The sequence below is a fragment of the Euleptes europaea genome, chromosome 2, assembly GCF_029931775.1.
Source record: "Euleptes europaea isolate rEulEur1 chromosome 2, rEulEur1.hap1, whole genome shotgun sequence".
Taxonomy (NCBI): domain Eukaryota; kingdom Metazoa; phylum Chordata; class Lepidosauria; order Squamata; family Sphaerodactylidae; genus Euleptes; species Euleptes europaea.
The window spans coordinates 90,377,410-90,404,783 of NC_079313.1; the positions used below are offsets into that span (position 1 = coordinate 90,377,410).

Genomic DNA, 27,374 nt, shown 5'->3' on the forward strand with positions numbered 1-27,374 from the left:
GCTGTGACTAGCCCAAGGTCACCCAAGGCTTCATGCATAGGAGTGGGGAAACCAACCCAGTTCACCAGATTAGCGTCTGCAGCTCATGTAGAGTGGGGAATCAAACCCGGCTCTCCAGATTAGAGTCCACCACTCCAAGCCACCACTCTTAACCACTACACCCCGCTGGCTGGCTGGTGTAGTCAAACTAGCTTGCTAGTAGAGTGTCAGACTAGGATGTGGGACTCCCAGTGTTGAATCCCCACTCTACCGCGGAAATATGTTGGGTGACCTTGAGCCAGTCACACATTCTCAGCATAACCTACTTCACAAGGTTGTAGTGAGGACAAAATGGAGAGGGGGAGAATGATGTAAGCCGCTTTGGGTGCCCATTGTGGAGAAAGAGGGAGCATAAATGAGGTAAATAAATAATAAATTCAGCCTTGCAGACATCAAAACTTTACATGCCCATCTATACCTGGATAAATGGGAAAATTTATGGAAGAGGGAGTTTAAATTTACAATAACTAATGAAATTAGAGAAAATCTCTATAAAATGTTTTATAGATGGCATATAACGCCAATTATGATATCTAAAATGAACAGTCAAGATAAAGGAATCTGTTGGAAATGTGGAAAAGAAAGAGGAACTTCTATGCATGTCTGGTGGACTTGTAAAAAAAATTAAAAATTTTTGGAAAAAAATAGTAAAAGAAACAAATAATTTGATTAATAGTAAAGTGAAAAGAAAACCATTATTTTGTTTACTGGGAATACCCACAAACGATATTCATGATCGGGATAGGATTATCTGCCAATATAGTTTTGCTGCTGCAAGGATTGTGATAGCTAGAGTATGGAAACAAACAAGTAAACCCTCAATTATAGAATGGAGAGAGAAAGTGTGGTTATATATGAGGATGGCCAGATTAACGGAAATTCTGCATGGAAATGATTTGGAAGAATTTAAGTTAACATGGTTTAAGGCCACCTCATATTGGGATAAGTTGGCAAAAATGGATTTTACTTTGTTATTTAGTGAGCTATAGAAAATTATTTTTTAAGCAATATTAGAATTTAGATAATTAATAAATAAAGCTACCGGACACTTCTATGGAAGTCATGGTGATGGGTCACTTTTGGTGGGTGGGGGGAAAGGGTCTTTTCTTTTGATGAATGTATTAAAAAATGAAATGTATTCAATATGTTATGTGAATACCCTTTTATATCTATCTATCTATCTATCTATCTATCTATCTATCTATCTATCTATCTATATATATATATATATATATTTTCTTTTTTCTTTTTTTTCTTTTCTTTTTTGTATTGTAAAATTCAATAAAAAATTATAAAAAAAAAAACTTTACATGCATCTTAACCCTTTACTATCCTTCCATAGTATCTCCGAGACTAATTTGGACCACTAGCAAGCATTCATTCCCAAACAAATGAAAGCCCCCAACCCCTCGCCAAAAGAAGCCAGATTAATTTTATTCATCAGGAAAGTGAAAAAGAAAGAGAAAGGTATCAAGATAAAATTTATTCCTCTCCCTGCTCTTTTTTCCATCTCATACTCTCCTCCAAGGGGAACAAATATGAATGTAATAAAAACAAGCAAATATAAAAACAAGTATGAAAGATGATTAAAAGGAAAAAAAATTCAAAAAAAGTGCACAAGCATTTTTTGGGAGGGGAAGCAGAACATCATAGTAAATTAGCAGAGCAGTTCTGATGAGTGGTAGGTAATGCTTCTGCAGAACTTGCAATAAGAAAGTCAGCTCCATTAGGTTCATGGTCTTTAAATGGAGCATCCTATACCCCAGATTGTAGTCTGTGAATGGGTCCATGATTCTAAAGAGCTACTACACCAGCTGGCAGTGACCAAATTTGGCTGCAGTATTATGACATTATTATGAGCTACTTTCCCCCATCTGTGTTGTTTAAGATAAACTATATGTAGTCCAAGTTATAGCAGCTGTTTCCCATATTGTTGTCTGTTTTTTCTTCCCACACAGAAGATACAACAGCTGTCTGAGGGGTCTATGTTTGGCCATGGCCTCAAGCATCTTTTCCATAGCCGTAGACGGTCCCGAGAACGGGATCATCAGAACTCCCAGGAGTCATCACAGCAGCACCATGGCATGTCTGATCATGACTCCCCAGATGAAAAAGAACGCTCTCCTGAGATGCACCGAGTCTCCTATGCCATGTCTCTCCATGATCTCCCTGCCCGACCCACTGCCTTCAACAGGGTATTACAGCAGATCCGCTCCCGTCCTTCCATCAAGAGGGGGACCAGTTTGCATAGTGGCAGTCGCCGAACCAAGAGTAGCTCCCTGGAGCCCCAGAAGGGCAGCCCTCATCTTGTCCGCAAGGCCCCCCAGGACAGCAGCCTCACAGCAATACTTCATCAACACCAAGGGCGGCCAAGGTCTTCATCTACCACAGACACTGCTCTCCTTATGGCTGAGGGAGGGACTGTTTACCTCCTCGCAGAAGAGTCAGAATTTCTAACTGATAAGGTAAGACTGAACAGGGGCTCTGGAAATATAAGGCTTCCTTCACCAGGGAAACCAATTTGCATCACAGAATTCTAGATCATTATTAACCTCATCTTTGATAAGGAGACCCACGGGAATCCAGAAGGTGCCATGATCAATTTTTGTATAGAGATGCAAGGAAAACTAGGCCAGATTGCATGGCTGAATCTGTATTGATAGATTGATTGATTTGACTACAATTAGTGTATTTGAGAAGCATCTTCTTGCTGAAGATAGAAGCATCTTCCTATCAGGTTGAATACCTATTAGGAGGTCATGTACAGGTGGGGCCTGGAGATCTCCCGGAATTATAACTGATCTCCAGACTACAGAGATCCATTCCCCTTGAGAAAATGGCTGCTTTGGAGGGTGGACTCTATGGCATTATACCCTGCTGAGGTCCCTCCTCTTCCCCAACTCCACCTTCCAAATCTCCAAGAATTTCCCAGCCTGGAGTTGGCAACCCTAAGGTCATGTCAGTCATCATTGACCCAAAGTTCTGGAAAGCAATCTTCCTAAATAATGACTGAGAACGGTCTTCAAATGTCTGCATGAATCGGGAAATAATTTTAATAAATTGGTGATATGTCTGTTATTCCTTGTTAAGAAGATGATACAGATTGTTGAGTTCCAGTTTGGAGGATATACAAGCCTCAAATATCTGCCAAGACCCCAAATTCCTGAAAATAATTTTAGAATTCTGTTTCGGATGTGTAGTAGTCCAGTATGTGATACTTTATAGAAACAGTTCTGTGAACTCACCCTGTATGGACTTCCTGTGAATTGGTCCCTTCCATACAGATCTAGGATTGTGGTATATTTCATCACGTTTCCTGTCTATACTTTCCTCAATTAAGCTTGAGTCTTGCCTTCATGCTTATGAAATAGAGAACAAGTAGCTGAGTTCCTTCCCATCCTATCTTGATTGCTGTACCTAATTGTAGTGGCTCAAACTCAAAAACATTTTTCTTCTTCTTAATCATTTTAAAAAATCTGTGTTTTGTCTCTCAATTGCAGCTGCTATTGAGAGAAGAGAACAACATGGAGGTAGAGGGTCCCTTTGATACATTGCCACTTTCCACTGAAAGCTGTCTTGGCAGCTTTTATTCTCTGAGGGGGAAAAAACTATGCTTACCTGTATTTTTTCTGTAGAGCAGCTATGGGGTAGATTTTTCAAAGGCATGGGAGAAGAAGGGTAAAACCCCTCCCCCCATGCTCTTCTTCCCCTCAAAAAACAAAACCCCAGCACTGACAGCTGCATTTGGAGAAGCAAAAAACCCCGAACCTTTAAAAAAATGTGTGTTTTCAGGTTTGGCTTGATGATAAATCTGTATCTCATCCTATTGCAGGAGAGGTAACACATGAGTGAGTGCTTCCACGAGGAAATTATTCCTTGCACACAGAAATGGGTTCAAACCACTTTTCCTTAACATCTTATTTTCTGTGTGGAGGGAATTTTTATATGAATGTTCAGTCACATGAGCCTCCTCCCATACACTAAATAGCATCATGCAGCCCACCAGTCATAGCTTTACCATGGCAGTTAGAACTAGGCTTAAATTTCTTCTGGGTGATATGTTGTCTAGAAGGCTCTGTGTGTAATGTAGAGCACACTCTCTCATTGCACATTGTGGCAATAGTACTAATACCAGACTGTGGGCATCCATTTAATCCATGGATGTGAATCTTCTTGGCTGTAAAGACAATATCATATGCTTTGTATTGTTTCCTACTTGCTGGTTTTGATGATGTCTATTTTTAACATTCTGCCTCCCTGCCTGTTTTGTCACAGATTTGCTTCAATGACCTCGTTCATTGACTTACAGAACTCTATCCAATGTGCCCATATGTTTTTTTTTTGAAATCTTTGTGATTAACTGAATGTAAACAGGTGCAGGCCATGGTCTTAGAACTAAGAAAGATACCAGAAATTCCATGAAAGTGGTCTGTATTGCAGCATTTGTCATAGCTTCAGCTGTTGATTTATACACTAAAAAGGGTTTCTGGCTAGTTTCATAAGCTGGGCTGCATTTAGGGCAGGGATGGGTAACGTCAGGCCAGGGGGCTGTATAAGGCCCGCAAAATCATTTGTTCTGGCCCTTCGTGGGTCCTGGCAGATCTCTACCTCAGAAGGATCTAAGGCTGGCGATCCACCCCTTCCCGCGGACAGGAATAGCCTCTATTCAAGGCGGATGTGAGTTTGTTTTGCTGAGAAAAGGAACCCTTCCCCCCCATATAGAAGAGTCATTAGCTATGGAGCTGCTAGGACAGCTCCAAGAAACTTTGTTAACCCTGGGCCGTGGAGAAACGTATTCCCTCTGTACTACAAGAGGGCTGGGGGCGGAAGTGGCGACAATGGAGGGGTTAAAGGGAGCAGGGCCAGAATGCGCGGGGGGGGGGGGAGTTCTTAGCCAGTGTGTCCTCATTTCACCCCTGCAGGCGGAGGTAGCAAGAGCCGGCTGTAGAATCTGGCCCCGACCATGCGGAGCAGGAGCTACTCCAGTGTGCGGCTGGACGGCTACACCTGGCTGGTGCAACAGACCACGAGTGCACCACCAGTTGGATGTCTGCCTGCTTGCCTGCGCGGGGATGGGGGTCATCTGGGGCAGCTGCCTGCTTGGGGCTTGGTCGGCTAATTTTTCAGTTGATAATTTTTTATGGCCCGCGAATGATGTTATAAATGTCCAAATGGCCCTTGGCATAAAAAAAGGTTCCCCACCCCTGATTTAGGGTATCATTCTGATGTCTCCATACTCTGGAATAGAATAACAGAAGCTACAGACTGGCTTCAGGAAAACATATACTATATCTGCACTCATGCATTGTTATGTACACAAATGCATCCACATATATTTGATGGGATCTGAGATTTGGCTTTTTTAAATAATAAAGATGGTTTGTGTTTCAACTAAACATGCATAGAAAACGTCAGTGGGAACAAAATCTTTCCCCCCAGAAATAAAAGTGGGGCCGAGCCCAAAGACAGGGGATGCTTTTTGTTGATATTTTTGGAAGTGTCAGAAAGGCCGTTTATGCAGGGTCGATTTTGATGCTCGCTCAAAGCTCCTTTTTTAAATCCGACCTTTAAAATAACTATTCATGGTCCTGCTGCAAGAGGAGAAAGTCAAACAAATTCCACACACACCCCACTCGCCTGCTTCTTGGTTCCTTCGTTTGCATAGCCATTAGCAATGGTTGTTTGCATAGCTAAGCCCCGGCTGTGATTCTTCATGCTTTCTTCAGTGAATGCTTTGAGGTGGAAGCGGAGCAAGTACAAAAGTTTGCCTTAAAGGGGCTCTTAAGAAATGCAAAGCAGGTATGCACCGGCTTTGCTGTGATGTCTGGAATGATGGTTCAGCGGCCACAGAGACCTTTCAGTGGTGTTTTAGTGATTTCTGCAAAAGGCGTCAAAAGTGTTCACAAATTCAGGAAACATTGCTTTCATTCTGAACTGGCTTTATTTACACTTATGGGCATTAATATGATATCATCCAGCTGAGTATGGGATTTCCAATAGGTTTAGATGACCCATGTGCCTATTAACAAGAAGCTTTGCTTTCACTCCCAGATGACTTTGTTTAGTGATGACATTGCATAGTGAAATCTGATTGGTCTTTGAGTTGGGATGATACCCATCCCATTGTGAACTTTGTGGATGAAAGGAAACTTTCAACATGCATCTCCCAGATCAAGATCAGTCTTGAGTCGATTGCACTGCATTATGTTGCATCAAATTGCACCATATTTTTCCAGTGTAAATTTCAGTGGGTAACAAATTGCATGCACATTTCCAGAGGGAAACAGAGTACTCTGAATTTGATATTCCCTGAAGCAGGTTTAGAAAAAGAAATTAGAAGTGTCTACACATTTCATTTAATCTCTTCTCTCCACGAATTGCATTACTGGTGAGAACAGCATATGATCCCTACTGAGAAGTGTTAGTTCATACAATATCTAGTCGATGATAAGGTTTCACAGCTGAGGTCCTGCCATGGAATCAGTTGAGGACTTTCAAAGAAATAAACCTGGAAGGATCCACTCATAAAGCCCAGCTATCCAGCGCACTTTGCAAAGACTGAGGGAGATAGAATAGCAATTACCCCAAAGTATAAGCTGAATTTTAATGCTCGGTAAGCAGCCAGTCTTTATTGAGCAAACTTTTTTTTTTGGTGACTGGAGAATGCCTGGGGACGTGTGTGTGTGAAAGGAAGGTGGTGGATGTGCTCATGAATATGCTAAAGGAAGGGATTTGGAGGAGTTTATGAGGAGCTCTGCAAATCCTGAGTAAGGGCTTTCACAGCTGCTAAGGCATTACTTCTATGAGAAAATAAATTGCTTGGTTTCCTGAGGGTCAGCAAGATCATGCCTCTGAACTGAAGTCTTGGCATTTTCTTGTGTGTGCCCTGTGAGAAAGACTTTTTTAAAATCCAATAACTCTAGCAACAAGGGAAATGGAGGTCAAGGACACAGCTGCTTTTCTTAGAAGAACTTGGATATTGCTTGCTGGACCATCCAAGCATTTCCCTTGCAACGAGAGGAGTGGGTTACTGGATATAGAACCCTCACTGAAGAGGTGCTAGGACTAATGTTGGTCAAGTGTCCTCCACCTTTGAATTGGGTATGCTACAGATAACAGTTTTCCTAAATTGTAATATAGCCTGTGTTTATAGCCAAGTCCTCTTAAATACTGAAGGGATTCAGAGCTGCAGAAGATGTTAACATTGTCCTGGGCACCAGGGCCCTGGGAAAATGTATTTTCCCGTGGGCCTTGCATCTTAGTGTTTGGGATGCTGCTTCGAGGGTTCTCAGTCATAATGGAAGCCTGATGCCACCCCTTGGCACTGAGCCCCTTACGAGGTGGGCTTCAGTGTCTAAGGGGACTTGGACTTGACTCATTATGGGCTTGGGATTTCTGGAGAGCTCATTTCCTAATCTCCCCTCCCCCCAATTCTGAAATCTGCTGCCATCACTTGCTAGGACCAAGGTCTAGATTGCTGACATTCAGCCAGCTAGGCAAATGGCTGGTATTAGAACCACTGGGGAAGTTAGAGTGATTTGCCGTGCAGTAAGGATCATGTCACTTTTCTGCACCTATATTGTTTCTCCAAGTTTTGTCTTTCAGGGGCTGCTGCTTTCTAAGTCTATGATTCCGTTTCAGAAGCTCTAGTGAGTAGGGTTGCCAGCTCCAGGTTGGGAAATACCTGGAGATTTTGGGGGCAGAGCCTGAGGAGTTTGGAGAGTGGAGGGACTTCAATGCCATAGAGTTCAATTGCCAAAGTAGCCATTTTCTCCAGAGGAACTGATCTCTATTGCCTGGAGATCGGTTGTAATAGCAGGAGATCTCCAGCTAGTACCCGGAGGTTGGCAGCCCTACTAGTGAGGTTTGTGCATTAGCTTTACTTGCATTGCTTACAGCATGCTGCTTGTCATTTGTTTTGTACTCTATCTCCCTATTTAATGGACAATTACTTCTTTACCTGTGTCTACATATGTTGACCTGTGCTGGAGGAACTGGCTGTTCTGGGCAGGATATGCTTAACACATTGAAACAGTTGTGTTGTGATGTACCCACACATGAAAAAAGAAGCACGACTGCAGGCATGCATGCAATCAGATAAGAGGCAGATGCCTTGTAGGTGCCAAGGGAGCTGTCTTTTTGCAAGCAGGCAGATGTAGGAGTCTTGGGAGAGACCATTGCATCGCATAAGCCACTGAAGCTTGTGACTTGTTCATAAGGATAGTTTGCATAATGCTGGTGGGTTGAATCTTTCAGCCTGCCCGAGATGTTAGATCACTGGCACATGGTTGGTGCCATGTGGTATGGTTTTCACAGGATTCTCTCCCCCCAGTCTTGTCATTGGCCAGCAAGCTGTGTGGCTTCTGTGCAGCAAACAGTCATATTTTGTATTTAGCCACTGTCTCCTGCCTCCAGAATTGCGTCAACATTTTACTGTGACAACTGTCATAGCTTCATAAGCGATGATGGGCTAATCTAAATGTGGGTGCAGGACATCACACTGTTATTGCTGGACCGTGGCTTGTGAGAGTGCTACGGAAAGGATAAAACAAGGTCAGGGCATGCTCTGATTGATGAGCCAGTTTTTATCTCAGCATTTCTCTGCTTGAATCCTTCTGCCTTTCTGACAGAACCTGAAGAAGTAGTTTATGGAGCTCTGATTTGCCGGGTCTGTGCTTTTACCATTGAACTTTGCATCTGATGTTCCCCTGCTCTGAAGACAACTTTCTCCAAATAATATCACAGAGGCATCCTGATTCCTTTTCTCCTGCTTTTGTCAGCCAAGCAACAAATCAATCTCAGTGTCAGAAATAGAACCAAGAAGTCTTGATTCTCAATTCTCTCTTGCTTTACATCTCAGAAAAGCAACAGCTGTGTCTCCCTGTGGAGGGGGAGAGTGAGATTCAGAACTGGAGAGCTTCAGGCCCCTGCCAAAATGAATCTCTGCTTGGAAAGGCATCAGCCAGCCTGCTTGCTTGTTTGCCTGTAGGAGAAAGGATAAGCAAGAGCTGAAGTTTTCGCTGATTGTTTTCAAGATGGAAAGCTGTTTGCCGGGCACAGAAAGAGAAAAAGAGAAAGATACACACAACAAGATGATGATGATGTTCTTCATCATCATCATCATCATAGCAGCCAGGCATTCCAGTTGGGATGAGAACCTTGTTGTATAGCGAAATGTCCCAGCAATGTCTTCTCAGTAGTTTTTCTTAAGAGTTAGATTGAGTAAACCAGAGGATGCTTGTGCTCTGGTCCATGTTAATGTGATCAAGCTGTTGCTTTATATGGATCTAAGGGGGAAAGTTGTCATTCAGAAATAGGATAATAGTTAACAGATGTTCATGTGGGAAATTCCTTTGCCTCCTAGTCCTCATGACATATATGTTGTTATCAAAGTATCAGATTGGATTTGAGCTAGCATCACAATTATGGAAAGGTAGAAGTTGTTACTGTTTTTCTTTAGAGCTGATTGCCTTTACATAGCCAGAATTCAGCATGGATGAAACTTTAAGAAAAAAAAGGTTCTGTGTTGCCTCCTTCCTAGGATTGGTGCCTAACTTAGGCTGCAATATTGTCAAAGGCTTTCACGGTCAGAGTTCATTGGTTCTTGTAGGTTATCCGGGCTGTGTAACCGTGGTCTTGGAATTTTCTTTCCTGACGTTTCGCCAGCAACTGTGGCAGGCATCTTCAGAGTAGTAACACTGAAGGACAGTGTCTCTCAGTGTCAAGGGTGTAGGAAGAGTAATATATAGTCAGAAAGGGGTTGGGTTTGAGCTGAGTATTGTCCTGCAAAAGTATTGTCCTGTAAGTATCAAGATAATGTGCTAATGAGGGTATGGTATGTTAATATGGAACCATTGTATCCTGAAGTGATCTGTTAATGTGTGTAATCCAAAACTAATCTGTATGGCTATTGTTGAATGTTGTCTTTGTCTGGAGATTTTTCAGGGCAGGAAGCCAAGCCTTATTCATTCTTAAACTCTCCTCTTTTCTGTTAAAGTTGTGCTGATGTTTATGAATTTCAATGGCTTCTCTGTGCAATCTGACAAAATAGTTGGTAGAATTGTCCAGTCTTTCAGTGTCTTGGAATAAGACCCTGTGTCCTGTTTGTGTCAGTCCATGTTCAGCCACTGCTGATTTCTCCGGTTGGCCAAGTCTGCAGTATCTTTCATGTTCTTTTATCCTTGTTTGTATGCTGCGTTTTGTGGTCCCGATGTAAACTTCTCCACAGCTGCAAGGTATACGATATACTCCTGCAGAGGTGAGGGGGTCTCTTTTGTCTTTTGCTGATCGTAGCATTTGTTGTATTTTCTTGGTGGGTTTAAACACTGTTTGTAGGTTATGTTTTTTCAAAAGTTTCTCCATCCTATCAGTGACTCCTTTAATAAATGGCAAGAATACCTTTCCTATGGGAGACTGTTTTTCTTGAGTTTTCTGATTTTTGTTTGGTTCAATGGCCCTTCTGATTTCATTCTTGGAGTAGCCGTTTGCTAGCAGTGCGTGATTTAGATGGTTAGTTTCTTCCTTGAGAAACTGTGGTTCACAGATCCGTCTTGCACGGTCCATTAATGTTTTGATTATTCCTCTTTTCTGTCGGGGGTGGTGGTTGGAGTTTTTGTGTAAGTAGCGATCTGTGTGAGTTGGTTTCCGGTAGACCTTGTGACCTAACTGAAGGTTTGATTTACGGATGACAAGGGTATCAAGAAATGGGAGTTTACCCTCAATTTCCTTTTCCATGGTAAACTGAATGTTTGGATGGATATTATTAAGATGGTTTAGAAAGTCCATTAATTTTTCTTCACCATGGTTCCAAATGGTAAATGTATCATCTACGAACCTGAACCAGACTGTAGGTTTGTAAGGTGCTGATTCTAATGCTGTCTTTTCAAAATATTCCATGTAAAAGTTTGCTATTACTGGACTGAGTGGACTTCCCATAGCTACTCCATCAATCTGTTCAGGACCACATTGGAAAAACCACTTCTTACATCAAAGATTCAACTCACTTCATCAACAAAATCAGTCCGTTAAGACTCAATCCAAAGGATATATTAATCAGTTTTGATGTTGTATCCCTCTTTACCAAGGTTCCAGTTAAAGACACAATCTCATTGATTAACCAGATTTTTCCAGAAGATATAACAGCCTTATTTCACCATTGTTTGACAACAAGTTATTTCCTATGGGATCAAGAATTTTATGAACAGATTGATGGAGTAGCTATGGGAAGTCCACTCAGTCCAGTAATAGCAAACTTTTACATGGAATATTTTGAAAAGACAGCATTAGAATCAGCACCTTACAAACCTACAGTCTGGTTCAGGTTCGTAGATGATACATTTACCATTTGGAGCCATGGTGAAGAAAAATTAATGGACTTTCTAAACCATCTTAATAATATCCATCCAAACATTCAGTTTACCATGGAAAAGGAAATTGAGGGTAAACTCCCATTTCTTGATACCCTTGTCATCCGTAAATCAAACCTTCAGTTAGGTCACAAGGTCTACCGGAAACCAACTCACACAGATCGCTACTTACACAAAAACTCCAACCACCACCCCCGACAGAAAAGAGGAATAATCAAAACATTAATGGACCGTGCAAGACGGATCTGTGAACCACAGTTTCTCAAGGAAGAAACTAACCATCTAAATCACGCACTGCTAGCAAACGGCTACTCCAAGAATGAAATCAGAAGGGCCATTGAACCAAACAAAAATCAGAAAACTCAAGAAAAACAGTCTCCCATAGGAAAGGTACTCTTGCCATTTATTAAAGGAGTCACTGATAGGATGGAGAAACTTTTGAAAAAACATAACCTACAAACAGTGTTTAAACCCACCAAGAAAATACAACAAATGCTACGATCAGCAAAAGACAAAAGAGACCCCCTCACCTCTGTAGGAGTATATCGTATACCTTGCAGCTGTGGAGAAGTTTACATCGGGACCACAAAACGCAGCATACAAACAAGGATAAAAGAACATGAAAGATACTGCAGACTTGGCCAACCGGAGAAATCAGCAGTGGCTGAACATGGACTGACACAAACAGGACACAGGGTCTTATTCCAAGACACTGAAAGACTGGACAATTCTACCAACTATTTTGTCAGATTGCACAGAGAAGCCATTGAAATTCATAAACATCAGCACAACTTTAACAGAAAAGAGGAGAGTTTAAGAATGAATAAGGCTTGGCTTCCTGCCCTGAAAAATCTCCAGACAAAGACAACATTCAACAATAGCCATACAGATTAGTTTTGGATTACACACATTAACAGATCACTTCAGGATACAATGGTTCCATATTAACATACCATACCCTCATTAGCACATTATCTTGATACTTACAGGACAATACTTTTGCAGGACAATACTCAGCTCAAACCCAACCCCTTTCTGACTATATATTACTCTTCCTACACCCTTGACACTGAGAGACACTGTCCTTCAGTGTTACTACTCTGAAGATGCCTGCCACAGTTGCTGGCGAAACGTCAGGAAAGAAAATTCCAAGACCACGGTTAGGCTGCAATCTTAAGAACACTTTCCTAGAAGAAAGTTCCACTGAATAAAATGGGTCTTCCCTCTGAATAGACATGCCTAGGATTGCTCCCTGAATCTATCAATGTATCTAATTCTCAGCATGGTGAATGTGTGGATATTTAATTGATTGGAGTCATGAACATGAAAAACACCTTGGGGTTGCAGAAAAATCTGAAATAAAAAAATACATTGGAGGCTTAACCTCTCCAGTTGAGAGAAGTAGCACCTGTTGTTTTAAGAAATGAATACCCACAGTAGCCATTGCTAGGCAACCACATAGTAGTGTCAGCCTTCAAGCCTTGGCCTGTCAGTAAAAGGCAGTGGGAGGGAGCAGGGCCATTTCGGCCTTTGAGAGAGCGCTCAGCAGGACCAGGGGCAGCAGCAGCCACTAGGCAATTCACTGCCACATGACTTACACATCTTATCCAGGCCCAGCTACTTACTACAGTTCAACAGCAACCATCCCATTAAAGCCAGTATGGTGTACTAGTTAGAGTTTTAGACTAGGATCTGGGAGACCCAACTTCTAGTCCCCATTCTGCCATGGTGCTCACTGAATGACCTTGGGGCAGTCATTCATTCTCAATCTAATCTACCTCACAAGGTTGTTGAGAGGATAAAATGGAGGACAGAAGAATGATGTGAGCTGGAAACATTATAGAGAAAGGCAGGGTATAAATGAAGCAAGTAAATAATATAGCTGAAGATGAGGGGCAGATAAAACATTGGCTTGTGGTGGCTGGGAAGGAGAAAAAGAAGCAGAGAAAGGAGAGGATGTGGGGGCTGCCAGGAAGAATGAAGAGGAAATACTGTAGGGAAGGGATACAGATGAAAGTGTGGGGGTGGGGCACAAGTCCTTGCAGGTTTGCCACTATGCAACTGGGCACCACATAACTCGGCCAGAGTTTTCCTGGGGGGAGGCTGCCGGGGGAGGGAAAGCTGGAGATGGGGGGCAGATACGGTTAGATGGCTAGTGGGTGGGAAGGAGAGATAGAAGCAGGAAAAGGGGAGAGGTTACGGGGGCTTTCAGGGAAGGGAAACAGGCAATAGTGGGGGACAGGGACATGATTTTCCCCATGGAAGTCCTTGTGGGTCTCCTGTTTGTTACTTCCTGATATGGTCTCTAAAACATGCCTCTGCGTGTTCTCCACTGTCCACTGAAGTATCAAAATATATAAGTATAGGAAAGTATACTGCTCTCATTCCTGCATTTTCAGGCCCCCAACTGCATGGATCACTCTTAGCCAAGATTCTGAATCACTGCTCAATTTGGCCAAGCAAGTTAGGCAGACAGGGTAAGAAGCTGCGATGCAAATTACTGTTATTCAAAGCAATTTACTGAATGGATTTTTATGTTGCTAATTGAGAGACTGAAATTTAGCCGTGTTGATTATGGGGTGGTATAACCTGTCAAATCCCTCTGTGCAATACAATGGTGTGGCAAAGAGGTAGCAACTAAGGAGGGAAGGATTTGGCGCCTACATCGGCAGCTTCCATGAGGTGCTGGAGGTTAAGGCTTGGGGTTTAGTAGGTCAGTGCTGCGCAGCCATATTGGTGTTGACTTGGCCAGTGCCTATGCTGGCCACTGCTGGCTAGTCAGCAGCCGCACACCTGCATGGTTCTGAACCAGCATCCTGCTGCTACTTTGGAACACTGACTAGTGTGGGCATCAGGTTCCCCTCGGTTGCTGTTTGTTGGCAATGGGCTTTTGCTCCCCACCACACAACTTCACAGGTCACTGATATAAACTGGCTCTGGTGAACAGCTTAGATGAATGCAGCTGTGGAAGAGCAGGTACATGACACATATGAAGCTACCTTATCTGAGCTGGGCCATTTATCTATCTAGTCCGGATTCTACCTGTTCTGGTTGCCAGCATGCTTCCTTCAGGGTTTCCAAGCCCTGCTACCCTAATATCTTTTCCTTGAAGGCATTGGTGTCCAAACTGGAGACCTTTATGTATACAAAGAATGCTACAACCCCTCCTAGGCTCACTACAAAGGCAGCTAGGAGAAGGTGTAGATTTCTGTATCAGATAAATGAACAGTTCCATTTGGCAGCTTCTCTCAGTTTAATGTGCTGGAAGTTTGGCTCTGGGCATTTTTATTAGTTACACAGGGATTTTCATCTCATCCCAGTCTACAAGTTCAGGGCAATTAACAAAAGGGAGCCAATAAATCCAGTGGAATACATATTTGGTGACCCTTTAATACAACCTGAGTGAGGGAAGGGCAAGCAAGGCACATAGAGTCTGTACAGCTTCTTGAAAACTGGACAGGGATTTGTCTAAAGAGGAAATGCTCTCATAGGGGAATTCTTCACGGGAGATTTGCTGCTGTTTCGACGCTGATTTGCGTCGGAGTCAAATTTTGGTTATTCACTGCAGATCCGGCTTTTCCCTGATAGAGGTATTAAAGCCGCGTTATGTCAGCGGCAAACCAAACCACTTCTGAGCCGTACTTTCCAGTAGAAGCGCTTTTTGTTGCTCGGATGCCCATGAAAAAATGTTTGCTTCGGTTCCGTTGTCCCTCCCCATGAGTCTCCTTTCTCCTCCCCCAAGAACGGTGATTGGCTGGGGGAGTTTCGCGCTCGGACAAGAATACCGCCCCTTTTGCTGCCTGCCTGCCTAGAGTCCTGGCACTTCTCTCCCTCCGTCCCGGAGGCTGGCGGGCGGGCAGGTGGCATGCCTTCCCCGCCCGGGATGGGCCTTGGAGCTGGGCCCACACCTCCAAGCCCAGGGGGACGTCGGACAGACGGCTCCAGGGGGAGACCGGCGGGGCCACGCCATGTGCTCCTCGCGCTCTGGGGGTAGTGGTGGTGGCAGCTCGGTCTAGGGCAGCTGGACCCGTGGGGGGGATGCTCAAGGGAAGGGGCTGTTGGCATGGATCTACCGTGAAAAATGCCCCATGCTGTTTCTTAAGTCCAAAGGACCAGCCTGGATAAGACAATTCGGGGCATTTTTCACGGTAGATTTTGCTTCTGTTTTGCCTTCTGTTTTGCCACGGACTAAAAAAAACATGATTTAAATGTTTTTTCATGGCCGCAATTTATTCCTGTCAATCTCGATGTAGTTTTGGTTTTTCATGGGAACAAAGCACGCTTTATTCGACAATGGTTTGGTCTGTCCCTTTTGTAGGAGGCCTCCCCTTCCAACAGGCTCATTGTTTATGCCTGCCCCCAGCTCCGCCCAGCAGATTACCTCGTGCGGTTCACCAGCCCCAGTGCAAAAACAAGTACCAGTCCCTCTGGTCTCCTCCATTTTTCTTCCACCCTCGCTCTGTTCTGCTTTTGGAACAGTCAGATTCCAAATTGAGGGGGGGGGGAAGGCAGCGCTTTCCTCAAAGCTTCCCTCTATTTTCTATAGGTGTGGAACCCATTGCCCTTTAATGATAGACAGGACTGGGGGGGGCAGGAATTGCATCCATGTGCCCAGAGAAGTGTTTAGCTGAAAGTGGGAATGGCGGGGGGGGGGGGAGGAAAGAAGGCCCCTGGCTTGCGCGCCGGCCATGATCCGGCCACAGTGCATCGAGAGAGAGGAGGAAGATAAGAGCAGGCTGGCCGCCCCTCTTCAGAAGAGTGACGGGAGGGAGTTTTGCCTTGGGTTTTCCGCTCTCAGGATGCACATTTTTCCCATCAGATTTCTCAAAAATCCCCCCTCCCCGCTGGGGTAGAGGGGCCAACAGCCCCTTCCCTTGAACATCCCCCCCACGGGTCCAGCTGCCCTAGACCAAGCTGCCACCACCCCCACCACCTCCAGCGCGCGAGGAGCACATGGCGTGGCCCCGCCGGTCTCCCCCTGGAGCCGTCCGTCCGACATCCCCCTGGGCTTGGAGGTGTGGGCCCAGCTCCAAGGCCCATCCCGGGCGGGGAAGGCTGCCCGCTGCCTGCCCGCCCGCCAGCCTCCAGGACGGAGGGAGAGAAGTGCCAGGACTCCAGGCAGGCAGGCAGGCAGCAAAAGGGGCGGTATTCTTGTCCGAGCGCGGAACTCCCCCAGCCAATCACCGTTCTTGGGGGAAGAGAAAGGAGACTCACGGGAGGGACAGCGGAACCGAAGCAAACATTTTTTCATGGGCATCCGAGCAACAAAACGCGCTTCTACTGGAAAGTACGGCTCAGAAGTGATTTGGTTTGCCGCTGACATAACGCGGCTTTAATACCTCTATCAGGGAAAAGCCGGATCTGCAGTGAATAACCAAAATTTGACTTCGACGCAAATCAGCGTCGAAACAGCAGCAAATCTCTGTGAAAAATTCCCCGAAGGGAAGCAGGAAGCTGTATAACCCTCTTTTGTTCTGAGGCAAAGGATCCCTGGAGGCCTTTGGCCAGCTGCTGTGGCCTACCGAGGGACCCCTTAACATCCCAGATGAAACAGGGACCACTTGAGAATTTGTAAATTCTTATTCTCACATTAAGAATCTCTGAGCCCCTGTAGATATTACTGAAGAAGTTTGTCTGTGCTGTATTCATGTACACTCCAGTAACCTGTTCTGGACCATTTTAGATGCCGAGAGGGTATTCGTTCCTAATACTCATTGTTCCCTATAAAACATTATCACCAGTTTAACATCAGCCTCACCAGATATAACACATGAAATGTCAGGCATTGTGCATTTAAGGGCATGTGTAGGTGAGACAAGATACATTTACCTTTGTATCCTGTAAGATGGCAATTGCGGCAATTCATTCCGACAGTTTTAAAAAAGGCATTTCCAGAATTTCCTGAAGAGGCACAAAAAAAGAGACTGTGATTTATTAGGAGCAAGTGCCAGAAAATCAGGACTGTCCCTGGTCAATAGGCACAATTGAAAGCTAAAGTGAAATAAACCTAAGGAGAGTTAAAAATGCATCGACAGTCCCCTAGGCCTGAATGTGTTGCAGATGGACATGTCCCATATATTCAAGTGTCTATTTTTCCAGTCACCCACCATGCAGAGCAGTTTCTGAACTAATTTAAAAGCACACGTGAAATGCAAAACTAACTGCAAAACTGTGGGGCTTGAAACAAGCTTTAACTATTCAGCTGAGTTGTGTCTATCAATTCTGAGTCTGAATGCGCTCAGGAATCTCTAGCTGTGTCTCGCTGTACTTTTATGTCTCCCTGCAAAGCTGCTGGCGATCAAATGCTAAAATCTAATGTTAATTAGAGGTAGAACAGCTTGCTTCATTTGGCTCAGCGTAGACTTTTGAACTGGAAAGAAACAAAGAGAGTTCCGTTGCAGCCATTTGTAATCCCAGACAGCAAATTGTTAACTTTTGCAAAAAAAAAAAAAACAAAACAAAACAAAACTTGGTGCTAAAAAAAAAACAGGGAAAAAATTACAATAAAGTTAAAACCAAATTGAATTTTAAAAAAAATAAAAACCGTTGACCTGACAACACCGCCTGTGCCTTGTCTCTGCCTATCTCATACCTGTATTAATTTCGGTAATAGTTTGTTAGGTCCTGATAACAGGGGCAAAGCAGTCTCTTGGCTCCAGTTCCTGGGGCTTTCATGCCCTCCCCGGCTGCGGTGCTTGGGTGATGGATGCCAAAAGAGCTTTTCACACTCAGATGCTAAAGGTCTCGGGTGACAGGCTCCTGTTCCACACTGATACCATTCAGCATCAACAGCGACCTCCTGGCAACCTGATTTATACCGTTAGAAGAAAAGGATCCAGAGGAGAAGCACAGATGCATGGTGACAGGCTGCAGTTGCCCCTTTAGTGGTTGAAATGAATTGCTTTCTGCCTTACGCTAAGGAATGAAATGTGATCTTCATCCTTTTGTTGCCCGATGAGGCAATGGAAACAATAGTATCGGCATTTTTTCCTTCTCTTGTTTCTGTCGCCATTTGGGATATAGCAACATCGCTCATAGTAGAAGCACATTAAAACATAATACCCACAGCTGTCAGATTGGAAGGGAAGTCTTACTGGATTTTACCAACTGCCCATCGAGACTGGTACCATGACAGTGGCATCAATGGCAAGTTCTAGGAAAGGGTGCTATATGTCCTTCTTATGACACCCTCATAATGATTAAAACCCAACAGACTTTTAATGGTTGAAAAAATATGTGTCTAAACTGTGTCAAACCACTCCACATTGCAGCAGGACCAAGAACTAATGTAAGCTCATTGTTTTAATAAGTATTGCTTGAAATCAATAGATGTTAACTTTGTTCTCGGTGAATTTTGGTGCATTGAATCAGCCTGGTAAAATCAAAACCACATTGAGGTTCAAACCAAAGATTTTGCAAAAGTTTTTCAAGATCTGAACATAGTCCCAAAAGTTGTCCTGAATTTAGCATGCCAAAATTCAATTTAAAAAAACATCTTGCTTTGACTTCAGAAGGTATAAGAATGATTGTGTGAACTTTATTTAGCTGGGTTTATAGTGTGCAACCTAATTGTCAGCAATACAGGATACCTTTTTTCTTGACAAAGATTCTGCAACTTTAATAATGTTTGATAGGCAGAAATTGAACTGGTGCCTTGTCTCTGACATTGGATAATGCAGCAACTGTTGAATTTCAGCCTGTTATGTAGCTACTGTGAGCCAGTGTGGTATAGTGGTTAAGAGCGGTGGTTTGGCGCGGTGGACTCTGATCTGGAGAACCAGATTTGATTCCCCACTCGTCCACATGAGCAGCGGACGTTAATCTGGTGACATGGGTTGTTATCCCGCTCCTCCACACGAAGCCAGCTGGGTGACTTTGGGCTATTCACAGCTCTCTTAGAGCTCTCTCAGCCCCACCTACCTCACAGGGTGTCTGTTGTGGGGAGGGAAACCGAAGGTGATTGTAAGCCGTTTGGTTCTTCCTTAAGTGGTAGAGCAAGTCGGCATATAAAAAACTAACTCTTCTTCTTCTTACTCCTCCGCATGAAGCTTGCTGGGTGACCTTGCGCCAGTCACAGTTCACTCAGAACTCTCTCCTCCTACGCCAAGGCAGGCAATGGCAAACCACCTCCAAATGTCTCTTGCCTTAAAAAAAACCCTACAGGGTCGTTATAAGTCAACTGTGACTTGATGGCACACACACACACACAGCTGCTAAAGATACACAGGGTCTTTGCAAGTGGGGGAGGGATAAAGGTAAAACCATTATGTGAAGGTGCCAGATTCATTATTTGTTGTTTCCTTCTGTTCTGCTACACCTCTCAGGAAGTTTTCTAGCTAAGGCTGGGTGGCCATCTGTTAAGAATGCTCTACTTTGGATTTCCTATACTGAGCAGGGTGTTGGATTTGGTGGCCTTTAAACCCCCCTCCCACTCTGTGATTCCATAATGCTATTCATATTTACTAGGATGGTTGCATTATATTCTTCTACTTCATAACCTAATGTCATTTAACAGCAGAGTCTAGCAATCAAAGGCCCATTTTCAAGCTCAGAGGAATCTGCTGCTCCATTTTATTCAGTATGTTGTTACAATGAAAGCTTTAAGGTTCAGGTAGGGTTTCCAACCACCAGGTACTAGCTGGAGATTTCCTGCTATTACAACTGATCTCCAGCCAATAGAGATCAGATCACCTGGAGAAAATGGCTGCTTTGGCAATTGTACTCTATGGCATTGAAGTCCCTCCCCTCCCCAAACCCTAACCTCCTCAAGCTCTGCCCCCAAAACCTCCCGCCAGTGGCTAAGAGGGACCTGGCAACCCTAGGTTCAGGGCCTACTTCGTTTTCGGGTAAAATTAACAGTCCCTTATATTGTAAAAAGAATGAGGTTTTGCATCAAAAGAACCAACACAATTGACTTTAATTACTCATATTTTAGATGAGATTCCTTTGACGGATAATACAAGTGGCTTAGGATTCTCCATTTGAGGTAAGTCTATTGTTCAGCTGTTAGGCTGGCAAGGACAAGAGAGGAGTGAAATGAAGTTCACTGGGGAAGAACAGTAGAGCAGAATAAAAGGAACCTCTTCTGCAGTCCTTTCAACTTTGAAAACTTAATCAGCAATAACTAAATATTGAATGTTAAACTGCATTAGTTAATCGTAATTATGTTTAAGTGAGTTCTCAGAATTTAAGTTAAGTAATCAAAGCAGCTAAACCTTTATCTGACCAAAAGGCTTCTACTGCTACTCTCTGGCTGTGGCTGCTAGAGTGCACCTAGGCTCTACTAGGGACTTGGATCAAATGTTTTCTTAATAACTGCAATCTAAAGTGGGATTAAGCCCCAGCCAAAGTATTCAGCTTTGTTAACCTTGATGTGATAATTCCAAATGTATGCATCAAGCAAAAGTATTGATTAGGCTGTTGGAAGAATATAACTCTCTTGAGAGAATTCTCTCGAAGAGCGCTTCGCTCAGCTGGAGGAAATCTACTGGTGATCCCTGGCCCAAAAAGCATGCAGCTGTCCTTGACCAGGGCCTTTTCGGCTCTGGCTCCAGCCTAGTGGAATACTCTGCCCAATGAGATTCAAGCCCTGAGGGTCTTAAAGCAGTTAGTTCTGCAAGACCTGTAAAACCGTTGCTGTTCCACCAGTCATATGGTTGTGGACAGCAACGGGTTTTTCCTGGGTCTCCCCTCCCTTTTCTCTCCTCTTTCCACCTCTGCTCTATTCCTACAAATAGCATAAACATTATTGCTGCTTATGTTAGCTTGGCTATAATTATAGTGAAGGCATCTGGTTTTATGTTGTAAATTGCATGTAAATTATGGATTGGTTTTTAAACCTTGTTTTAGAAGGTTGTGAGCCGCTCTAAGCTTGGCTTGTCCGGGAAAGAGTAGCCTATAAATCTAAATAATAATGACGACATCAACAACATCCCACCCTCAATTTATCTATTCTTAATTAAGGGTGCCACATACAAAAAAAATTGTTTAGAGGTTTTGTCCCTGAAAGGCCTTCTTAGATCAATGGGGGAAAGGGTTGGTCTAGAAGGACAATAACACTGTGTCAATAACCTTTATCATGTCACATTTTTCCATGGCTCATGAAACAGATCCCTCCTTCTGAAATCAAATACCAGTCCCTTTCTTTCCTAATTCCTATTGTTCTGTGTGGCTTTGTATGTGTGTACATGCATGGGTTCATGTAAAAGCTCGGGGTAAATGGCGGTGACAGTTATCATTGCCAACTCTGGTTTAGGAAATTCCTGGAAATGTGGTGGTACAGCCTGGGCAGGGTGGGGTTTAGGGAGGGAGTGACTTCACTAGGTTATAATGCCATAGAGTCCACCCTTCAAAGCAGCCATTTTCTTCAGGGGGACTGATTTCTGTAGTCTAGAGATCAGTTGTAATTCTGGTAGATCTCCAGGGCTCACCTGGAAGTTTGCAACCTTAGATGACACAGGGACCGTCCACCTAGCATTCTTGGTAAGCCAGCATTGTTCCAACCCTAGCAAAAGTGAAAGAATTAACTAATGCTACAAAAATCCTGTACACATATTCTTCAATATATGCTCATTTTAAGGTTGCCAACCTCCAGGTGGTGGCTGGAGATTTCCCGCTATTACAACTGATCTCCAGGTGACAGAGATCAGTTCCCCTGGAGAAAATGGCTGCTTCAGCAGTTGGACTCTATGGCATTGAAGTCCCTCTCCTTTCCAAACCCCACCCTTCTCACCCCACCCCCAAAATCTCCAGGTATTTCCCAACCCAGAGCTGGCAACCTCACTCATATTTCTTCACTATCTTAAATTCTAGATCATGGACCCAAAATGTTTATACGTGCACAAACCCACATGCATTCTAGAGCACCCACAAAGTGTACATTGATACACTGCATAACAAGAAGAATGGTGTTGATATCCAACCCATGTCTACTTGGGTCTAGTTAGGCTTTTGATGCCATAAGTAAATTACTGTGATCTCTCAGCAGTTACTCTGTTCCTAGCATTTGTTAGGTACCCTTGAAAGACTGTGTTTCCCTTTCTCTGTGCAATGACCTTGGCTGACCTAACTGACTGTGAGGAGGCTGCAGCAGTAAAGATATTTGATTCTAGCTATTCTCTCCCTTGAGATGGATTCCTTACATATGCTTCATAGAATCCACATCTACCTGCTGGTGCTTAAACTAAAGCCTTCAAAACTAATGGGCTGTTAGAGGCTTTGAAGAGGCCATTTCTGGATGTGCTTAGGAAATTAAGACCAAAACATGTGCAGTGTGCAAGGAATTATGCAGTAAAGATACTTTCCTATAGTTGTTATAAGTATCTCGACATTGCTTGGTTTCTTTCCCATGAGAATATTAAACTCAGTGCCCAAGAGTGTGGCAAATCAGGAAGTGATCTGGGTAAAGGACTTTTTCTTCCTATTATGCATAAATTATCTTGGTTGGCAATGCATGAAGTAAAAGTATTCCTTCAGCTGCAGTTATAGCGCAAATATAAACCAGTTTATTTTACCCAAAGAACCGTGTGTCTGGTGCTTTTCTGTTGATGATCGCTGTTAGGATCCTCAAGAACTATTGAATGGTGGTGGTAGGAAGTGGTTTTAGACCAGCTTAGGATCCCAAACCTTGTTCCAGTTAAAAATGAATAATTGACTAGACAGCTAGACAAGTACTTCACGTTTCCAGGTGGTTGGTCTTCAGGACTTTTGTTAAGCACTAACAGCTGGCCTTGATGCATAGTCTATATAATAATAATAATTAATAATCGTAAGGATGTTGACGGGCAGAATATCCTTTGGCATGGCTGCTTTACCAAGCTTTGTATTTTGGAATATTTGCCAGTCAGCCCTTTCATTACTTTTCTGTTTTATGTAGACTCCCTGTTCCCTCTATAGTATTCTTCTGGAATTTTATTAATTGTTAAACTTCAGGATATGTAAAAAGACTGCTAATTCATAGGGAGAAAATGGCCGCTTTGGCAATTGGACTCTATGGCATTATACCTAGGGTTGCCAACTGCCCAGTAGTGGTGGGCAATTCCCTGCCAATCAACCAGGCTGCCCACTGACCAGCTGATGGTCGTCGGGCGGAAGCAGAAAGGGGGGGAGCGCTCCCCCCCCCCACGCTCCCAGGAATGCTCCAGCGTCTCATTCCAAACTGCATGCCACATCGGTTCTGATCTGGCTCGCAGCTTGAAAAGAGAGGCTGGAGCCTTCCTCCTATTCCTGCTGTGCACACGCTCTGATCTCAGAACGTGCACACAGTGGGGCTTTGAAGTCTCCAGCCTCCGTTTCCATGCTGCAAGCTCGATTGGTCCTGATCTTGCTTGCAGCGTGGAAAGGGAGGCTGGAGCCTGTCTCCTAGCCCTGCTGTGCGCGTGCTTCACAAAGTGCAGGGCTAGAAAACCGGAAGTGGAATTAAGAGCACACAGGAATCCCTCCACACAGCCCCGCCCATAAGAAGCTCCCGCCCAAGGTAAGTGGAGACCTGGCAACCCTAATTATACCCCATTGAAGTCCCTCCCCTCCCAAAACCCTGCCCTCCTCACACTCCACTCCCAAAATGTCCAGGTATTTCCAAACCCAGAGCTGGCTGCTATTTATTTAGTTAGGTGTCTGTCTTTTATCTATTGCCACGTACAATCATTTAGTATTATTGCTTAGATTTCTTTTTATCAGTCTCACAAATAGGTCACAGGAAGTTTTGTTATGACTGTGGACAGGCAGGCTCTATTCCTGATTTGTAGCTTTTCCTGTTGTCACCAAGACAATGGCATCTAGTATGAGAGAACTGAAAGCCAGATGTCAAGGTGATTCCATCTGAGAGTGTCTGAGCTGAAGCCGTAGCCTATCGTGTGCAAGCGAGCTTTTCAGTATGATTAAAATGTTTTCTGCTTTCTGACAACTGAAAATCGATGATGAAGCCGCACTCTGCAGTTATTTAAAAAGCTACCACAATAGCCTTGTTTCCTATGCTTTAAAATACTCAACGAGTTCCTCTAAAGACTGTGCTTCTGTTGACTGAGCCAATGATACCATTTCCCAGTTCATAAAAGTCAACTGGTCCTGGTGCTTCACGGTAGACAAATTTCTACCATTACCAGTGTAATGGTTACTAGTGTAGTAATGAATAACCACGGTCAGGATTTAAGTGACAGATACGCAGATCATTCCCAAAAGATCATCTGGGTCATGACCATTAATGGGTCTTGGGAACACTATGGATGAACTGCCAAGTTGTTGTTGGTGGGTGCAAATGCCAGTGCAACATAAGAGGCTGATTTCATAACAACCAGGTAGAGGGCCAGAGCTAATTTCATAACAACCAGGTAGAGGGCCAGAGCTAACAAATGAATCCTCAACAGAAACTGAATGTAATTGGTAAGTACACGTTGCTTCAAGTTTGGGAACTACCAGAATACATACACATAATAATAAAGTAGCGTCTAGCTCATGTCTGAATAGGGTTGTCAACGACTACTGCTGAAAGTTAAAAGAGAAAGTGCTAAAGCAGGACTACAGCTGAACATCAGGAAGACAAAAGTAATGACTACAGGAGAATTACTCAACTTTAAGGTTGACAATGAGGAAAGCAGGAGTATATCGTATACCTTGCAGTTGTGGACAAGTTTACATCGAGACCACACAACGCAGCATACAAACAAGAATAAAAGAACATGAAAGATACTGCAGACTTGGCCAACCTGAGAAATCAGCAGTGGCTGAACATGGACTAACCCAAACAGGACACAGGGTCTTATTCCTAGACACTGAAATACTGGACAATTCTACCAACTATTTTGTCAGATTGCACAGAGAAGCCATTGAAATTCATAAACATCAGCACAACTTTAACAGAAAAGAAGAGAGTTTAAGAATGAATAAGGCTTGACTTCCTGTCCTGAAAAACTCCAGACTAACAAAGACTACAGTCCACAATAGCCATGCAGATTAGCTTTGGATTCCACATGTTAACAGATCACTTCAGGATACAATGGTTCCACATTAACATACCACACCCTAATTAGCACATTACCTTTGATTCTTTTGCAGGACAATGACTCAGCTCAAACCCAACTCCCTTCTGACTATATATATATTACTCTTCCAACACACTTTGACACAGAGACACTGTTCTTCAGTATTACTTCTCTAAAGATGCCTGCCACAGCGGCTGGCGAAACATCAGGAAAGAAAATACCAAGACCATGGTCATGCAGCCCGGATAACCTACAAGAACTAATGAGGAAATTGTTCAAGACTTTCTATTCCTTGGCTCCATCATCAACCAAAAGGGAGACTGAAGCCAAGAAATCAGAAGGATGAGACTGGGAAGGGCAGCCATGAAGGAGCTAGAAAAGATTCTTAAGTGTAAGGATGTGTCACTAGTGACCAAGATCAAGTTAATTCATGCCATTGTATTCCCTATTACTATGCATGGGTGTGAAAGCTGGATAAAGAAGAAAGCCGATAGGAAGAAAGTATATTCCTTTGTAATGTGGTGTTGGAGTAGAGTGTTATGGATACTGTGGACTGCCAAAAACAAAAACAAATCAGTGGGTTATAGACCAAATCAAGCCTGAACTGACCCTAGAAGCTAAAATGACTAAACTGAGGCTAACGTACTTTGGTCACATTATGAGAAGACGAGTCACTGAAAAAGACAATCATACTAGGAAAAGCTGAAGGCAGCAGAAAAAGAGGAAGGCCCAACAAGAGATGGATTGACTCTATAGAGGAAGCCACAGCCCTCAGTTTGCAAGACCTGAGCAAGGCTGTTAAAGATAGGATGTTTTGGAGGACATTGATTCATAGGGTCGCCATGGGTCGGAAGCGACTTGATGGCACTTAACACACATTGGTGAGACCAGCTCCTAGTGGGCAGGGAATTTTTATTGACAAAATGGTGTTGTCAAAAGTGTTTTACCTTCCTCTGGTGCCAGTCTCAACCCCATTTGCCTCCCCCCAACAGTTGCTAAAACAAGATAAGAGAGATCTGATCGTGTATCTCCTGTGTCTCACCTTGATGGGCCTTGAATGCAGAAGCTCTTGCAGTAGCTCTCCACCAAAATACTAGTGCTAGTAACATCCTGTGGCGTGTGCGTTTTTCCAAGATGTGCCCACTCTATATTATGGTAATAATAGTAAAAAAAAAAAAAAAGGATTAAAAGAAACTGAGCATTCATTGTATGATGGCTGGAGAGCTAGATCAATTTCTTACACAATAGTTCTGGCTTAGCAAGTGCTTTGAGTGGCTGTTGATATTTTTAATCAAGTTCCAGCATTATCAAACCTAGTTCTGTGGCACTCCTGCTGAAAGACCTCTCTGTCCCCAGCTACTCTCGATGACTGCTCTCTAGTTTTGTTATTACACATCTCCCTCTGCTGGTGGCAAAAATGATTTAACTTTATCTGTGTGCATGTTAGTCAAGCTGGGTCCATAATGGAGGGAAGCGTGTTCCAGTAATTCATCCCAATATGTAATTTTGATAGGAATTGGTTTAAAACTAATTAACCTTGGAAGAACAGAGTGGTGGACCTGCGCCGTGACTGGCCGTGTGCTGCTGTGGCGGATGGAAGCCCACTGTAGCTGCATCTGGCCTCTGAATGGCCTCCTGGAAAGTCTAGGGGTGGGCTTCTCCGCACTCAGCCAGTGAAGGCAAGGCAAGACTTGTCATATGGGGAGGGGCTGTGGCTCAGTGGAAGAGCCTCTGCTTTGCATGCAGAAGGTCCCAGGTTCAATCTCTGGCATCTCCAGTTAAAAGGACCAGGCAGTAGGTGATGTGAAAGACCTCTATCTGAGACCCTGGAGAGCCGCTGCCAGTCTGAGTAGACAATACTGACTTTGATGGACCAAGGCAGCTTCATGTGTTCATGTGTGTTCAGTGGGATTAAAGTCTGTGGCAGTCCTATGTCAGTCTGGCTTCTGAGCCCCACGTACGTTGCACAAGTTCAGCCCTGAACAGCATC

At 43.7% G+C, this 27,374-nt stretch overlaps 2 protein-coding genes across 3 annotated transcripts in view; one reads left to right on the forward strand and one right to left on the reverse strand.

Moving 5' to 3' along the window:
- Nucleotides 1-27,374, reverse strand: part of RBBP5 (RB binding protein 5, histone lysine methyltransferase complex subunit) — a 207,557-nt gene that overhangs the window by 126,785 nt on the left and 53,398 nt on the right. The gene's annotated exons all lie outside the window — the stretch shown is intronic.
- Nucleotides 1-27,374, forward strand: part of TMCC2 (transmembrane and coiled-coil domain family 2) — an 88,436-nt gene that overhangs the window by 19,978 nt on the left and 41,084 nt on the right. The window contains exon 2 of the mRNA XM_056845620.1: nucleotides 1,998-2,504. Within this exon, the coding sequence (XP_056701598.1) occupies nucleotides 2,025-2,504 (480 nt within the window). The 5' untranslated portion in view covers nucleotides 1,998-2,024. The remainder of the gene's footprint in view (nucleotides 1-1,997; nucleotides 2,505-27,374) is intronic.